This window comes from Vidua chalybeata, chromosome 23 (genome assembly GCF_026979565.1).
Source record: "Vidua chalybeata isolate OUT-0048 chromosome 23, bVidCha1 merged haplotype, whole genome shotgun sequence".
In the NCBI taxonomy this organism is placed as follows: domain Eukaryota; kingdom Metazoa; phylum Chordata; class Aves; order Passeriformes; family Viduidae; genus Vidua; species Vidua chalybeata.
In genome coordinates, this window is record NC_071552.1 from 5,396,420 (window position 1) to 5,414,611 (window position 18,192).

Genomic DNA, 18,192 nt, shown 5'->3' on the forward strand with positions numbered 1-18,192 from the left:
AGTTCAGTCATTTTGGGGGAAGTCACTTATTTTGAGAAGAGTCACTCATTTCCAGAAGGAGCAGTTTGGGACAGCATCCTCTGGGGGCATGGCACTCATTCTGGGGGAGAATTTTTGGAGGATACAACTCCTTTTGGAGTGAGCACCCATTCTGGGGGAGAATCACTCATTTCAGGGGGAGATTAGCCCCTTTTGGGTCATCATTTGATCCTGAGGAGCATCTCTCATTTTTGGAGACCATCACTCATTCTGGGGTTGTCTGGAACACTTTGGGGGAGAATCACTTGGTTTTGAAGAACACAGCCCATTTTGGGGTGTGCATCATCCATTAGTGGGCAAAATTCCATTGAAGCATGTTTGAGGGGGAAAATTTTCATTTCTGGTGGACCATCAGTTTTGGAAGTATAAATCTAATTTTCTCCACATCACTCAGTTTGGGTCCATCCACCCATTTTAGAGGTAAATTAGTTTTATGAGGGAAGTTTTGCCCATTTTGTGGGGTTATTCCTGCATTTTGGGTCTTCTCCACTCAAAGGAAGAAGCTGCCAAGAAAATACAGGTGCGACCCCTCATCTTGTAGCACTTTATAATAAATGGCCAGGAATTAATACTAAATTACAATGAATCCTTTATGAAATTACAGATTACATTCACGCCAGATCAGTATCCAAAAATAGGCATTTCTGCCCATTGCATCACTTCTGTTTTTTAATCCCAGCTCTTGTTCAGGTTCTTTAGTAAACTCTTCAAGAGCCAGGAGAAAAAAAAGGACAATATGGGCAAAAAGCCTCCACGAAAATGATCCTTCTCCTGGAATCTCACATTTAGAGCAGGAACCTGCAGAAGACAATTCCTTTATTTTTGCCCTGGTTTGCTTTTGCATTTCCTCCCATGCCACATGTTAAGGCGAATACACCCTTTTGTTAGCATTCAAAATAAAAAAAACCCAAAATACAGGGTTTTTGGCAGTTGCCCTCCCCCATGGGGCTAAAGCTCCACCATTTTGCCATGTGGAGGGACAATACCAGGGAGAAATCAGCTTTTAAGCAACAATACTTAGTTTCCTTCCACCCAGGCGAGTCTTGCACATCGCCATTCAATTTTGGGTGAAATCTTGCATTTTTTAAAACCAATTTTTTCCCCATTTTTAACTAACTCTGTGCCAAAATGCCTTGGAAAAGTTTTACTTCTGGCAGCCTTTGCCCCAGCTCTGCGTCCAATCTCGGCCCTTAAGGACGAGAATGAGGTGAGTTGGATTTTTTTCCAGATTCAGCAGAGGTTTTAGCACATAAATTAAAGGATTTGGAGGAATTCCCTCCCTTTTCCAGAGAGTTGTGTCCAGAGTCACCAAGCAGCCTCAGCATCGGGGCCAAAGTTGGGAGGTTTGGGCAATCCCATGAGTCGAGCACCAAACCCTCCTTGGATATAGCAGAATTTGCACTCGCTGATTGTTTTTCTTCCCCCTCCATGCCAGTATTTATGCCTGTGAATGACCCTTCTGGGGGAAAAATCCAAAAAGCATCAAGTCCTGGGGTTGGTTTGGCTTTTCTTTGCACCAAGAAATCCAAGGGATGGGCGCAGTGGCCCACCCACCACTGCCCAACGGCATCCGAGCGTCACGTGGGGAAAACAACTTTCCCTAAAAATGCTTTTGCTTACCAAAAAAAAATGAAGGGAAAAAGAAAAATAAAACCTGAAATAAAAGATTAATCTGGCCACAATATGTGCCTTGTAAACGTGTGTCCTTCGCTTCCGTGCGCTGCCGTGGTGGTCCCCGCGCTCCTGGGGGCAGCCAGGGCCTCTGCCAGCGCTGCCAGTTTGCTTTTTTCTCACTAATTTCTTCTTCTTGCCTTTATTTTTTTGCATTTCAGGGGGAATTTTGTATCTGGTGCTCAGTCAATGATTTGGGAGGGTGCAGGAGGAACTATTCCAGTGAGTCACTGTGGTCCAAACCAAGGTCAGCACCAGGTGCTGCTGGGAGGCCACCAGGCTCTTCCTCCAGCTCTTCCTCCTCTTCCTCCTCCTCCTCCATCTCATCCTCGTCCTCCTCATCCTCCTCCTCTTCCTCAGTGCCATCCAGGGAGTCGTCATGGGCTGCCAGCATCGCCTGCTGCATGGCCATGGTGGCAGTGGCTGATGAGAGGGGCTGGAGGTTGTCCATGCTGAGGGAGCCTGGAATTAAAAGTACAGAAATAAGGACTCCCCAGCTAATACAGAAAGGACAAAAGAAGTGCATAAACCAAGAATAACCAGAGTGAAAAGCTTGGAGAGCTTCACCCATAGGTGTCCCACCTACCTCAGTCACGCCCCAAGGTCCAATTCTTAATTTTTTTTAGCTAATGCATCATTAAATAACAAGAAACCTTAGTTCTGAGCAAGTAGATGCCCAGATTGGTTGGGCAGATCTTCTCTTCATCTTCTCTCAAGTCCTACCTTTCCTTCTCTTCATCTTGTCTGATGTATGTTCATTTCTGCTCTTCATCTTCTCTCTTCATTGTCCTCATCTCTTCTTCGTTCATCATCTCTCTTCATCGTCATCATCTTCTCTATTCTTCTCTTCATTTTCATCATCTATTTTCTCTTCATCTTCTCTCTTCCCATTTTGTCTCAATCTGTCTTCTCATCTCCATCTTTCCATGTCTCCCCTCCCTCCCTTCCCCAGCTCCTCAGGAGATGACCCAAGCCATGCCCCATAGTGGGTGATCATCATCCTGGTGGCCAACTGGAAGGACCTTCTTGCACCTCTTGTGTTTCCCCACAGCTCAATAAAGTGCTCTAGAAATTACCAATGAAGGCCATAATTAATGCATGGCCACTCCTTCCAGGAAGGGCAGGGGCCACTGGGGCTTGTCCTTACCATCAGGATTTGTCCCTGCATTGCCACCCTGCTGCTGCAGGACGCCGGCGGCGATGGAGTTGGGCCAGAACCGCTGCGTGGGCCGGTGCTGGGATTTGATTTTCTTGGCTTTGGGGGCTGGGTCCGGGTTGCTGGCATCCAGCATCGGCTGCAGGATGCGCCGCCGGGCGTTTATGAACCTTTCCGTGGGAAAGAGAGAGCACTGGAATGAGTAAGAGTTGTCACACCAACACCGAGTTTAAACAACATTAGAGCAAATCAGTGGATTGCAATACAATAATAACACTTTAAGAAAGCAGGTTCATGGTTCAAAAAGCTGGGTTGTTTTTTTGTTTTTTTTATTTGCCTGTGGCACATTATAGCTCTGCATTAGTTTTTCCCAGTGAGTCAGGAGAATGCTGCACATTGGATTTGCCAGGAGAGGGCACTGAGACCTTGCAAACCAGTGCTGAGACTAAACAAAACTGAGCTCATCTCCCAGAAATCCCAGAGTCACAAAATCACAGACTATGCTGAGTTGGAAGGACTCACCAGGATCATTGAGTCCAGCTCCTGGCCCTGTGCAGGACACACCAAGAATCAGCCTTAACCACCCACGTTACCCCACCAAAAGCATTATACAGCACCAAAACAGGGTGGGAAAGGTCCTAAAGCCAGCAAAATGACTGAGTGGGCCACCAGTATCTGCTCACCAGTTGTTGACTTGCAAGAGGGTCAGGTTGGTCTGGGCGGCGATTTGCCTCTTCTCATCCTCTGTGGGGTAGGGGTGCTGGGAAAAAAGAGAGATGGGGTAGCAGGATTGCATCCCTGCATGCAAGACATCATCCCTGAGTGAAAAATAATGAAAACCTGCCTTTTTTTTTCCCCACCCTAAATTTGGTGGCTTCTTGCATTTGCTGAATGCAAGATTGAAGGGTGGCGTTCAAGAGCATCAAGATTTCCTTGGGTGCATTTAGGTCTTTCCATCAAATGCTTTCCTTGAAGGAAAATGTTCTTGGTTTTTTTTTTTAACTCTAGCAATTTTCCAGTGGTGGTTGTTGGTAAACATGAGATTTGTGCTTCAAAAGCAGTTTTTTGCTGCTTTATTATCAGAGGCACCAATGAAACACCCTGAAACATCTGCACTGGGAACCACCAGCACCGAAAGCTTCAGCAACCTCCTTCCAACTGTGCAAAAATGCTCTTTTCCAACCCCAGAAATGAAATTATTATTAAAGCAGCCCCACATGCCATGTTTTGGAGCCCCAAGCCCCAATTACCATGACTTGCTTTTCCGCTCTTAGCCCCCAAAACTGTGATTTCCTTGACAACACCACCCAAAGTCAATGCACACTGAAGATTCACTTCCCACTGGGGTCTCAGTGGTTAAAAATGGCGTTTTTTTGGGCAGAAATATCCCAATTTTGGTGTGTTATTTTCAGCATTCTTTCCTCCTCCTGGTGCCCCAAAACTTCCAGAACAATGATGAGCATTTTTGTTTAAAAACTGCATCATCTCTGACACCAGATGGAGAAATCTCATCAGGAAACCCAAATTTCTTCTGACCACAAGGACCGGGCTGTGAGCAGAAGAATTTTTTTTCCTTTTTTTCAATTTCATTTTGGAAATCTTAAACTAACTGAGGTTCTCCTGTCACCAGGAAGAAAATTGCTTTGCAGTTTCTGGTATTTAAAGTCTTTTTTGTGCCCTCAAATCTGCAGTTGTGCCTTCCAGAAACACAAGTGATACACGACACAGCAATGTTTTTCTCCTCATTGCAATAAATCCAGAATTTTCCATTTAAAAAAAAGGGCTGGGAAGTTCCCAACCTGCTGCTGCTTCATGTCCTGGCTGATTTTTCCACAAGTTGCTCCTTGGAGCTGTTACCTTCTGCATTACTGATGCCTTGGGGATCTCCCACCACTCTGTCTTCCTGGAGAGCCAATCTTTGCAACCAGTTTCCAAGTGATTTCTTGGCTGAATTATGCAGGAAAAAATGTGGGATTTTTGGCTTTTTGCCCTTCTCCCAGCCCTGCTGATGAGAGAGAACTCTTCATGCACAAAAATATCCAGTTTGCATCTCAGCTCCCTCCATCTTCCATCTCCAATCCCCCAAAACAGGGTGATTTTGCAATTCTGTGTTTTGACTGATGGCTGATGTGCTACAACCCTACCTGTGAGCAGCTCTCACATTCCAGCTTGCTAGAAAAGGATATTTTTGGAGCTGTTAGCTGCAAAAAAATGCTCAATTATCCATCTTCAAAAAATCACAGGAGTCCCCTTCTAGATTTGTGTTCTTCTTCTTGCCTTAAGGGAATATTTTTTCCCACCTGCAGTGACAATGGTCATTCCCAAAATACAAACCACTCTGCACCTCCAAACACAAATTCAGGCAAACCACCACCTGGATTTGAGAATTTCTGGGCTTTTTGTCCTTTTTTCCCATCTTTCAGGGTGTTTTGGTGGCTGTGGTGCTCACCATGAGATGCTGGAAGAGCCATGAGCGCATGATGTTGGTGGCGTGTTTGGGCAGGACGCCCCGTTTGTTCTTGGACTTCTTGTCCTCACCATCAAGGAGGGAGGTGAGATCCAGGTTCACCTGTCAGGGGAAAAGGAATGGGGAGAGAACTGGCTGAAAATGATGATGGGCAACCCAAAAAATGAGCAAAACCAACCCAAAATGGGAGTGGGATGAGTGAAAAAAACCTGGCTCTTATAGGAGCATCCAAAACCCATTTCCTGCTCCATCAAATCTGCAGAAATGCAGATTTTTCTCCCAGGATCTGTGTTTTTTATCTCAATTTTTTTTGTCAATTGCCTTGCAAGGGGTAATGGCACTGTTGGGGAGTGTAGTGATGACACCATGGCCAATTTCAATGTATGCTTTAGGAGAAAAACACTTTTACCTGAAAAAATAAAGTAAAAAAAAAAAAAACCCAAACCTCATAAAAGGATTATTTTTCTCAACTGAAAGTTAAAAAACCCCTGCCCCTCACCAGTCCCTTGCAAACCCATGTTCCTCACCCAGCTGATTTTCACCACAAGGAAGGAGATGCCCATTGAGCCAAAATTTGCTTTTTGCCCCCCAGAAATGAAAAAGAAGCATCTTGCTGCAAGAGGAGTTTTAATGAGGATTCAGGAACCGAACTGAAATCTAAGCACTTGAGTTAAAAAGGGATTTTTTTTCCTCAAGTCTTCATCAAAACACTTCTCCTGGATGAATTAAACATCAGGCCAGCAGGTCCCTGTGATTCCCCTGGGCTCCAGCTGAATAAATCATGCCAGTGGCACAGGAAGAGCATCCGAAGGTGCTTGTCCAGGCTCTCTCCCTGCCCCAATATTCCCTGTGCACATGTTTTTCCCACCACAGAGGGTTTTGCTGCAAGATTTAAACCTGCAATGGAGAAATATTATAGAAAGAAAATTTTTAAGCATTGCACAGGCAAAAAAAACCTGCCAGGGAGGTGCCACCCCTTTTCAAAATGCTGCTTATTGATTGCTTCAGAAGAGGCTCCTGCAATTAAAATGGGGCATTTCAGGAATAATGGGGGTGAATCTCTGCTGCCCTGCCCCCAGGAACCAGTGTTACAGAAATTGATGGGGTTTTTTTTTCCAAATTCCTGGGGTTGGGAAGAGCTCATGGACAAGCTGTGCTAATAAATCCAGCTCTGCTCCAAATCATTGTCTCACTGTGAGAATGCAGGGATCATTGCATAACTCATTGCAATGTCAGGAATAAAAAAAAAAGAATAAAACCAGAGCAAATGGCTGAAAAATATCCCCAAATTCAGAAAGGAAGACCTAAAAAATGAGCCTTTCCCACAAGTGCCATGATTGCTGTGCTGGACAGGCAATACCAGTGATCCCAGATCTATAATATATCAGCAATAATATCTGTCAATATATATATCAACAATAATATCAGCAATAATACCTATCATCTATCTATCTATCTATCTATCTATCTATCTATCTAATATCCTATATATAATTATTAATATAGAGTATAGAATATGCACTATGTACAATGCACAGTATATATATATATTTATATATACACACATATAATAAAGCATACAGAATAAAATAGCACATTCTATCACACATTACAAATAACAGATATGGCTACATGTTCTACATTGCACTAAATAATATTATGTACATTATTATTATGCGTTGTAATATTTTATAACAATAATATAAGCATTGTTATAACTTCTTAGGTCATGGCTATAATTTGTTAGGTACCCCAAAGGCACCTGGCAGATGGGTTTAATCAACGTTTCTTGCTAATTAAATTTAAGGTACTCCAAGGATTGAATTTATGGAGAAATGGAGGGGGGTCCTGCCTGCTGCAGTGCAAAGTTTTGGCTAAAACTGGAGCTGGGAAGGCTTTACCTGGGCATTGGGGATCTGCAGGGCACCAGGGGTGATGGCTTGGGCGAGGACCTGGCCCTGCGACGTCACCATCGTCACGGGCTGGTACAAGGCTCCACCTGCGGCAGAAAAACACACGTGGGGGTACCCAAACCCCCAAATTTCCACCTGCCCACCACCTCCCCTGCGGTCCTACCTGGCACGGCGGGCGAGCTGCTGCCAGTGCCCATGGCCAGGTTGCCTGGGGGCAGCGTGGCCGCGGGCACCACGATGCCCGGCGGGGGGTTGGAGGCTGGCGGCAGCGCTGCTGGAGAGCTCTGCAGCATCTCCTGCACAAAAGAAAACACCAAACCCGTGAATTTTAGCATGGACATATCATTTTTTATCCCCCCTACAATTTTCTTTTTTTTTTTTTGGTGGTTCGACAGGAAAAATCGCAGGAAATGTGATTTTTCAGTTTGTTGCAAGCGCAAAGAAAAAAAAGATGGAAAAATAAGGGTTTGTGCTCTACAAAGTCCCCATTTAGCGTCTTCCCCAAACTTCTTTTCTTTGTGCAGTCACTCTTTTCCATAAAAAAAATATGAAAGGGGAAAAAAAGATCATAAGGGACCTAAAGGAATTTCTTTTATCCTTTTCTTTCTAAGCATTTCTCTTTTTTTGGTTCTTTGACTGGAACTGAATGATGCAACCTTTGCTAAAATTCAGAGTGAGCACCACGGTTTCCCTCAGAGTAAAAAAATGAAGTTAATAATAATATAACCCCATTGATATCATTCCTTGCAGCTTTAAGCTAATTTCTCACAAAAATGGGCAATTTTTTGAGCCAAAAGCTGTAATTTTACTTTAAGGCCCATCTCTGGAGCAACCACCAAAAGACCCCAAATGGGATGATTATTTGATTATTTATTTCAATATTTAAATGACCATTTGAGTATTTAGTGTGACATTTTGGGAAGGGAGGAGTGCCAAACCTGAGGGAATATGGGGCAATGTATCCCAAGCTTCCACACGGGCAGGATTTTGCAAATAATATTGGCAATATTGATAAAATGATCATTTTAAAATAAACCAAATATAACTGCATCTCTCCAATTCAACCAACTGGAATGGAAATAAAACTGCACTTATTTTTTTGTCCCTTTTCTATTGATGTTCCCATTCTGCATCACTTCCCTGGTGTCCAGCTGGCTCTCAAAGTGTTGAACATAATGTCAACAAAGGGGATTTTTTTTTCACCTTTTAATTCATTTTTCCTACATTTTGATGCATTTCTTCAAGAATCCTATTATTTGGGTCAAGAAAAGAGAACTTCTCTGGATTAGAAATGTGCAATGACACCGGAAAAGCCAACCAAGAAAATGTGCTCAGGGTGGGAAAAGCTGCAGCTCCCTTTCTCCAGGTGAAAGAACTCCCGAGATGGACCCTGCACCAGATCCATCCATGTCACATCGAGACCTGGCTGTGCTGTCCCATGGGGAGTTGGGGTGCTCTGTGTCCCCTTCAATGCATTTCCCATTGCTTGGGGGGGAAACCTGAGCTCTGTTCCCCTTTTCCCCCTTCTCCCCATCACATTCATGTAACTTTTCCCCCATCGATCACCACTGCTTTGCCTGTGCCATCATTCTCAATAAATGTCATGCTTTTGCCATTAAAACCCCCTTATGGCACTTTCCCCTCCTTGTGATGCCATTTCCAAAATGTTGGACCCAATGCCTCTGCCACAAGTTACTTTTGTTATTTTTCTTATCCGGAAATTTTGCTGCAATTGCTGTGAATTTTTCATTCGCTTCCCAGACATTCCTTTCCATAGCTGAATTAATTTTAAAAATGCAAATATGACTGTAAAATACTTGTACTTTTTTTTAGTATTCCTTCCCCACCTCCAGTCTTCTGGGGGATGTAGTTTTCAGTTTGAGAAATTAATATCTCTCAGGATATAGAGAGCAAAAATCAATCTCTCTTGCACATTCTTGGATTTGGCCCTGGCAAAGGATCCAGCTGATAAACACGGTGGAAATATTTATAAAAAAACAATTTGGTCCAGGAGAACATCAAATAGCAGTTGGATATGGCCAGGTGCAACCAGAAGTTTGGACCAGTTGAAGACTTCTAGCTTTTCTTCCCTGCCTTGTTTTTCCATGATTTTTCCTAAAGAAGGGCATCCAGAACACCATTTTTGGAAGTGCATTGGGAAGAAGCAATTTGGAATATCAGAAAACGGGAGAAGAATCTACTGTTTCCAGATACAGTGGTCAAAGCCATTTTCAACAGTATTTTGTGATGAAAAAAATGGCCTTTGTTTTTGTGGTGTAGAGGAAAACTCTCCCAAAACACCATCTCACTGGTGTCCAAGAAGGCAGAATATTGGTAATTATTAGAAAGAGTTATTAAAGGAATTAATGGTCTTTCTGCAACAGAACTGTGAAACCAAAGTGACCCAATGGAAGTGAAGGCTCCACCTTCAAATAAATATAGAGAGATATCTCCAAGAAGATTTAAAAAAATATATTTTGCATACCAATTGCCTCAGATTGCAAATGTCAGCCAAATTCTGTTACGCTTGGCAGTTTTGCTGCAGTAGAAAATATTTTATATATTTTATATTTTGAGACTCTAGGAAGTTCATGGAATCACAGAATGGTTTGGGTTGAAAGGGAACTTAAAGCTCATTTTGCTCCACCCCCTGCCATGGGCAGGGACATCTCCCACTATCCCAGGTTGCTCCAAGCCCCATCCAGCCTGGCCTTGGACACTTCCAGGGATCCAGGGGCAGCCACAGCTGCTCTGGGCACCCTGTGCTGGTGCTGCACCACCCTCAAGTTGAAATGGTTTTGGCAATTTTGAAATCTGAGTGTGGAAAAAAATGAATCACTAGGTGTCTCTGCAGACCCACATCTCAGCACTGATCAACAGCAAAACAAGATTTCTCCCAGTTAAAAGTCATGAATAAAAAGATCTGAGACATAACACAGAAAAATCCCTTTCTTACAATTAGGAAAGTGTCCAAGTGCCAAACTGTAAGAAAGTGCTAAAATTCAGTGCTACTTGAGCTGCTCTCCTTACCCTTGTGCTTTATGACACAGACATTTGTTTTTGGGTGGTACACCATGTGTCAAAATGTCTGTCTCATCCTAACTCTGAAAATTGTGCTGGGGGAAATTGGGATTAGTTGGAGAAAGAAAAAGAAACCCATGGGTTTGCCAAGAAAGAGCTGGCCAAACTCAAAGCCATGTATGAGAATTCATAAGGCTCCTTTGTGAATGGATGGGTGCATGGAGATGAGAAAAAAAGTTGGCTTTAAATAAAGAGAAATCCAGGGCTGATCACAGGGCAAACTTGCATAAATTAAGATCTATGTAGAGAAGCACTGCAAACCAACTGTCCACTTCCAGCCACCAGCAGCTTGGGCCAGTGGAAGGTGTCCCTGCCCACGGCAGGGGGCTGGAACAAGATGTGCTTTAAGGTCCCTTCCAACCCACACCATTCCGTGATTCTGTGGAGAAGTAATCTGAGAGGAAGAAATGCTGTCCTGAAAATGCCCATTCAACCACTGCCAATCTCAAACGAGAGCTGAAAAAAACCAAAATTTGATTCCATTTAAATGTCCCTGGCAGCGCTGTGGTTCCCAATGTGATTGGTTTTGCAACTGATTTTTTCTTGCAATTGGAGAACAATGAGGACCCCTTTGATGTCAAAGGAAAGTTGAAGTTAAGCATTGATTTAAATTGTTTTTTTCCCTCTTCCATGAAAGAAGGATTTCCCCTCTCCCACCGTGGTCAGAAAAAGCTAAAAAAGTACTCATTAAATAAAGGGAGAGGGCTAAAAAGGGCCCAATGAGGACTTGAGGTAGAAGAATGAAGCCAAGTGAAAAGCAACCAACAAAAATAGAAGAGGAATTGATTGCTTGGTGGACTTGCAAGACAAAGAGGCAACAACTGAATCACAAGACAAAGCAAAGCACAAAACGAGGAAGCAATGGGGAAAAGAGGGGACAAAAATCTTTGTAAGGTAATGAAAGTTCAGGGAAGACTCATGGGAAAGCCCCAGACTTGTCACCCAAACTTGGCCAACACCAGGAATCATGTCTGGACTTGGCGACACGAGAAGATTTCAGCAACAGTCAAAACACCTTGCCTGAGTGTTCTCTCATCTTCCCATCACCTCAGGCATTTTGCATCTCCCAAAATTCCTGCATTTTCCATCTTAGAAAGCAGAAATAGCAGCAGGCTAAGGACCATCCTTTTTGGATACACCAGGGAAATCCAACAGATTGTCCTGTGATGACATTTTGACAGGTCCAGACATTGTTTTCCCAGTTGTGGTTGATATCCTTGTTATTGTGTGTCCATAATTTTTTAAACATGTCCTGTGGTAAAAAAACTTAGCCAAAACCTGAAATGTTTCACTTTTATGACCAACTTGGTGTATCTCAACACAAAATGATTGACACTCCTTCCAAACCCTAAGAAAACCTATTTGCTGAGAAACCTCCTTCATTGATGCTAATTACATTTCTTTATTTAGATTTTTTTTTTAATCCTGAATTAATGGCCTATTTGCTTTTGTACCTCCCCTCAGCATGAAACCAACAGGCCAAAAATCAGAGAAATCACCCCACTTGCCATTTTTTAAACACCAATCCCATGATTTTTCAGCTCTCTGGAGCATCCTTAGCCTCTAAAACTCAACTGATGGATATAGAGCATTTCGACCCTTTTTTATCCATGCAAACTCAAGTATACTCAATGAGTTGAAGCACTCAAGCACTTGACATGTTGTAGTTGGAAAATATTTGCCATTGTGTTGTCTGGTCTGTCATCCTTATCCCATGACCAGACGAGATGGTGGCTCTGTCGTGGTCCATCACTGTGAATATTTCAGCTCCACCTGCTGAAAATCCCTCAGGGGCTGAGCCAACATTTCCCCTCCACTTGGGTCTTTCCTGGATTTGTTCCCATTTATTTCACAACTGCCTCCAAATCCTCACTTGAATTCCTCAACTTTCAAGTCTGGCCCAGAAGGGAAATGTCAGCATCTCCGGGTTTCCAGGAATCAGAAGCGCTTGGTACCTCTCCATGGGCCTGATTATTTTCCAAAGACTTGTGCTAATTTTCTGATATGATCCCCACCTCTTTGTGAGACACTAAATCCTCATTACTTTTCCTGACCGATGCATTCTAATTAGATCAACACTTAAAAAAAAAAAAAAAAAAAAAGGAAGGAGGGGAAAAAATTCACAATAGCCACAGGACGGCTTTCCATCTCATTAACTCCCTCACTTATTATTTTCATGAAAATTACTGATAAAAAACGTGCATCTCCATTTGCTGGGACCAGGAGCTTTGTCGGCTCATATCTAACATCTCTCTCATCACCCGGGATGTGAGCTGTTGCCATGGCAATGCACAATAATAGAAACTAATAAATTACAAACGAGATGCTCGTTGAGCAATTATTGTTCTCTTTTATGCAAGTGTCTTGCTAATTTTGATCATAAGGAATGCTTCCATAAAGCAGCGAAGGGATAATAAGTCTATTTCTAGAGATTATTAGAATATAGAGTGAGGATGGGGTTTCTTAGATCAATGATTAAGTGGTTCGGTGCTTTCAGGGAACCTAAACAAGAAACTGAACTTTTCTGGGGGGGCTTTTCCCTCATCATGTTGGGAGCTTCAAACTCTGCAGCTCCTGGAGCTGAGCTGCTAAAAAATAGAATTTTTTCCTTTCCGCCACCTTAATGATGCCTCAAAAGCCTTAAGAAGGCTCCACCACCTGCCTCCTTTTTAGGGAGAGCTCCAGGAGCTGCCTAGGTTATTTTGGGTTTGCTGCAGCTTTTTCCTGGTGGGATTGTGCAACCCTAAATTCAATTTTTCTACCCCAAAAACCAAGCGCCCAAGAGAGAGAAATGCTCTAGGGGAACACAATCTAGCATCAAGGTTTTTTGGGATGCAACCAGCCAAGATTTTTTCCCTGCACTGCAGATGCACATGAAAACCCCAACCCATGGGCAGTTTCTTTTCTGAAAATTGAGTTACAGTCCTTTATTTTGCCCCAAAAGCCACCAAGGTTCAACTTCTTTTGGCTACTTCAGCTGATATTTCTGCCGTTCTCAGGCATTTATTTCCTTGTACTCTTCCACTATCTCTGAGGCACCAATTGTCTTCTTCTCCCAGCTAAAATCCAAATTATGCAAAAGAAGAAGCAAAGGGAATGTTGATCGTGCTGGGGGAGACCTGCAAGATCTGCTCAGACACAAAAAGGAGCAGCAAAGCCAGAAAGGGTTACCTGAGACCCAAAAATACTTTGAGCTGCCTAAAAAAACAAAGTGAGAAAGAAGCAGTAGAGCAAATCCTGATGTTTCTCTCCTTCCTGCCAATAAATAGCATTTTTTCATTAAAAAATGCAACTTTCTTGTTTATATTCCCATACACTCGCACAGCTCCCTTGCCCTCACATTTAATTGCTGCAGCATTAGAGTTCAGGAGTCCTTCACTCTCTCTCTTGCAGAGCCACAAACATTTGGGTTACAGCTCTGCCAACCCATGAAAAAAGGACATAACAAAATTTAAAATAAAGGGAAAAAAGTCACCGCAACATCATTTATTGCACTCTATGAGCAAGGCACAGGATTTTTTTTTTCATTCTTGGGGATGGACTCCGATGACTTTTCAGGAGGCCACAACTCTTGCAGAGCAAGTCTGAAACCTTGTTGGCAACTCCCCGTTGGCCAAAGTGCAACAATGGTTATTAGAGAGGAATTTGAAGGCATTACCTGGGGGTGGAGGCTGATGGAGGAGGGGTTGGGGGAGTAGGGCCCCCCCAGGTCGTTCCTGAGTAGGTTGTCGCTGTGCATCTTGGTTTTGAGGCAGGTGATGTAACGGTTGCAAAAGTCCTTGCACAACTCGTTGACCTTCTCCAGCTCCAGGAGGTGGATGCGCAGCACCTGGATCGCCTTCACCATCTACGCAAGGGCACAAAGTTAAAATCAATATTCTCCTCCAAAATCTATCGTAGAACTGATCCCCTACAACAGAGTGAAATTAATTTCCTTTCTCAACACGCACAAGAAATGAATATTCTTGCCCAAAACCCATCCCAGAGCCCATCCCTCTGCATATCTGCATTCCTTTCCCTTGCTCATCAATCATAACGCTGAGATCCATGAGGAAAAAATTCACCAAATTCACCATTGCCTTCATGGGAATTGCTCCCCATGCCCCCCCAAAAAGAAGTACAAGCCAAACCCCTCGTTGTTGAAAAGTGTTTGGTTATTCTCTGGAGGCCACTTCTTCTAACAAGATTACGGGGCTGCAACTCAGCCGTGAGCTGTTGCTGGTGCAAAGCCTGGGCCTCATTAAAACGTACCCCATAAACCTTAAAAAATTTACACATAAAACATTCCTCTCACCGAGCTGAAACCTTAAGTTTTACAGCCGCTGTTTGAAATCTTGCATAATATATAAAATTTCAGCTATTCACTCCGGGGCAATAAATCCGGTTTTATGTAACAAAGCGTCTTTGCATTTCAAAGAGTGTTTTTAACTTGCAAATTTTAGTGGTCATCTTTACAAACTGCAAGTTGCCATGGTTGGGAAACATCCTGAAAAATCCAGGGCCAAGCTCCAGTGGTAGTTCCATGACAGAGAAAGTGAATTTTTGGTTGGTGAACAACAGGGATGATGGGTTGAGGCTGGAAAAATCTTTTATTTAGCGCTTTTTCTTTCTTTCTTTTTTTCTTTTGTTTCTGTTCTTTTTTTTCCCTCCTCGGCAGTTGACACAGGCAAAGCGCAAGGTGGAGGTGTCGTGCCCAGGATTTCCGCATCCTCCCAGGGCTCACTGGCCATGAAAGTCAATATTCAAGGGCAAAGGCAAGAAGACCTGACACATATATGTAAAAAAATAAATCTCTCAATTATCTCAGCTCATTTGCTTAGGGTCTCATTTTATGTCCCTGCTCCGCTGCGTCGTATATCTGTCCGGATAAAGAGTTACAGTCCGATGGCGTACGTGCGCGGGGTTGTAAAAAATACAGATGCTGAATTAATTGACTGTGTGGCACTCGGCAGCTGATTGAGTTGATAATGGTGAGATCTGACCTTTTTCTAATTTCTAATTATGTGCATCTTGGCAGCGAGGAATACATGACTCTTATTCTAATGATAGCTAATGCCACTGGCCTTTTCAGCCCTGCTGTGCCATCACCAATTTCTGGCAGACGGGTGGCGTTAATAAATAAGAAAAAACAAAACCCAAAAAATAACAACAACAAAAAAAAAAAAAAGGACAACGTAAACAGGGGGAAAGTGTCAGCTCAAGAGCAGGTTGAAATGTTGAGTTTTGAGCACTGCAAGTCTTTTTAACCCAAAATTCCCTTCTCCTACTGCCTCCCACCAACAGGAATGTGCTTCTCCAGCATCATCCTCTGTCTTGATGCAGGTTACCCACACTGAGGGGCATGGCTCCTCCTTTTTTTGTGGAGTTCTGGGCATTGGATAGAAAATACTCATCCAGCTATGTACTAGAACTAGGGCAAACCCAGATAAACAGAGATAGAGATACATAGAAAGACATTGCAACAGATACAGAAATGTATGAATGTGAATGCATCAAGTGATGTAAGGCTATACATGGGATCAGTGGGTTCAATCCAACTGCCCATGGCCAAATTTACCTTAGCAACAAGAGTTGCTTCAGAATATGCCTAAAAACCATCACTGGTGTGATGTGGGGTCTTTTTTTAGGAATCACACAAAACCTGAAAATAGGCAGTGTGGATACATTTCCTGCACTGACTATTTGCTGGTGATGTTTCATCTTTGTATGTACAGAAATAGGTTTTCCTTTCCCAAAATTTTACATTTTTTTTTCTTCACCTGGCTCCATTTCTCGCCTCCTGCTAGACCATTACACTCATTTTTATGCAATTTAATGCAATGGGGGTTTATTGATGCACCTCAGCATTTGTTCAGTCCAAAAATGGAAATAATCCAAAACATTGGTTGGGTTATTGGGTTTATTTTTGGGTTTTTTTGATTGCTTGTCCCAGAGCAATTTCTGTTCTTGACTACATGTTATTGCAAAATGGGTTTAGCAATATGCAAAAGGGGCTTTGCCTGGCCTGCAAATTTTTTGGAGGGCATTCCACAGACTCTTAGTTTAGGGATGTTAAAAAACTCTTTTCCACAAGCTGAAATCAGGCACAAACATGTGGGATTTTACTTCACCTTGAAATCCTCTCTTGCTTTTTTTTTTAAAAAAAAACAGTAGTTCTTGCACCTATATGAGTTTTGCTAGTTCTTCCCTTTATGATATGTCATCATTCAAAATCACCTCCTTGACATCTGCAAAACTTAGAAAAAGGAGCCTGTGAATTGCCTGATTTTGCTTCTTTTTTGGGATGGAAATCCCTCTGCTACAAGTCCCAGGGGACACATAACCCCTCAGGGAAGGTGTTTTGCTGTTTGCATCATCAGAGGTGCACAGAATTCCCTCTTCAGACCTTGAAAATCTGCTTGTGGAGCATCAGGACAGTGCCACGAGCTTGTCTACCCACATGTTTGCCATGGAGACCACGTTTGGATGCTCTCTGGACAGATTAACGGGATTTGGGGATATCTCCTGAGGTCCACACAAGACAAATCCAAAGCGGAGTCTTCTGAGGCACCATCCAGTAGCAATGGATGCAGGAGGAAATTTGAGTTGATCTGGCAAGGAATCCACCAAAACTGGTCCAAGTGTTCCAAACTGTTGAAAAAAACTGTTTTTATGGAAAAAGTTATCATTCTGCCCTGCTTCTGGGACATGAGCTGGCCATGACACTCCAAACCAGATGGTGCCAGACGAGCATGCTGACACTACTGCACGTCGCACTGAGGAGCAGTAATTCCTACAAGGACTGCAAGTGTTGGGGCACAAACCAGCCAGCGACCTCAGCTGTTTTTAGGAACTTCATTGACCCCATGGAGGTTGTGTGGGACAATGAGCCAAAAGGGGGCAGGGGGGTTGTTCTTACAGAGGAATCTTCTGGAAAATGTCTCAGAGAAGGTCCTGAAGAAGGTCTCACAAGGTCTGTGGGAAGCATTGCCAAGATGACCAGCACTACAGAGCCCAGAGACATGGTGGTAGATCTTCATTTCTTCCTCACCCCCTACCTTTTCAACACCCCCCAAAAATCATCTGCCAAGCCCCAGCTGCCTATACCAGGTTGTCCAGCTCGGGGTCGTCACTGAAGAAGGGCTTGTGCTCCTGCTCCTGCTGGTGGACAAAGTTCTCGATGTCGACATCGAAGCTGGCCGAGGTGATGCACTCAGAGCCCTGCGTCGCCTGCTCGCACTTCTCAAAGAGCAACGTCAGCAGTGGGAACAGCGGGTGCCTGCAGAGGACAAAGGAGACCACCCATAACGCCCACTGGTTGAGGCCCCATGTCCATCTTTACCCATCCATCCATCCATCATCCATCCATCATCCATCCATCCATCCATCCATCCATCCAACATCCATCCATCCATCCATCATCCATCCATCCATCCATCCATCCATCCATTATCCATCCATCCATCCATCATCCATCCATCCATCCATCCATCATCCATCCATCATCCATCCATCATCCATCCATCCATCCATCCATCCATCATCCATCCATCCATCCCCCTGCATCCATCCATCATCCATCCATCCATCCATCCATCCATCCATCCATCATCCATCATCCATCCATCATCCATCCATCATCCATCATCCATCCATCCATCATCCATCATCCATCCATCCATCCATCCATCCATCCATCCATCCATCATCCATCCATCCATCCATCCATCCATCCATCCATCATCCATCCATCCATCCATCCATCCATCCATCCATCCATCCATCCCATCCATCCATCCATCCATCATCCATCCATCCATCCCTCCATCCATCATCCATCCATCCATCCATCCATCCATCCCATCCATCCATCCATCCATCATCCA

The 18,192-nt window shown here is 43.6% G+C and overlaps 1 protein-coding gene across 8 annotated transcripts in view; it reads right to left on the bottom strand.

The window, feature by feature from the left end:
- Positions 1–554: 554 nt before the first annotated feature.
- Positions 555–18,192, bottom strand: part of PKNOX2 (PBX/knotted 1 homeobox 2) — a 91,043-nt gene continuing 73,405 nt past the window's right edge. For all 8 annotated transcript variants that reach the window (XM_053963393.1, XM_053963387.1, XM_053963388.1 and 5 more), the window contains 8 exons: positions 17,414–17,585; positions 13,986–14,174; positions 7,410–7,542; positions 7,235–7,332; positions 5,316–5,435; positions 3,550–3,626; positions 2,858–3,036; positions 555–2,172 (listed from right to left, as the gene is read on the bottom strand). In XM_053963393.1, the coding sequence (XP_053819368.1) occupies positions 1,925–2,172; positions 2,858–3,036; positions 3,550–3,626; positions 5,316–5,435; positions 7,235–7,332; positions 7,410–7,542; positions 13,986–14,174; positions 17,414–17,585 (1,216 nt within the window). In that variant the 3' untranslated portion in view covers positions 555–1,924. The remainder of the gene's footprint in view (positions 2,173–2,857; positions 3,037–3,549; positions 3,627–5,315; positions 5,436–7,234; positions 7,333–7,409; positions 7,543–13,985; positions 14,175–17,413; positions 17,586–18,192) is intronic.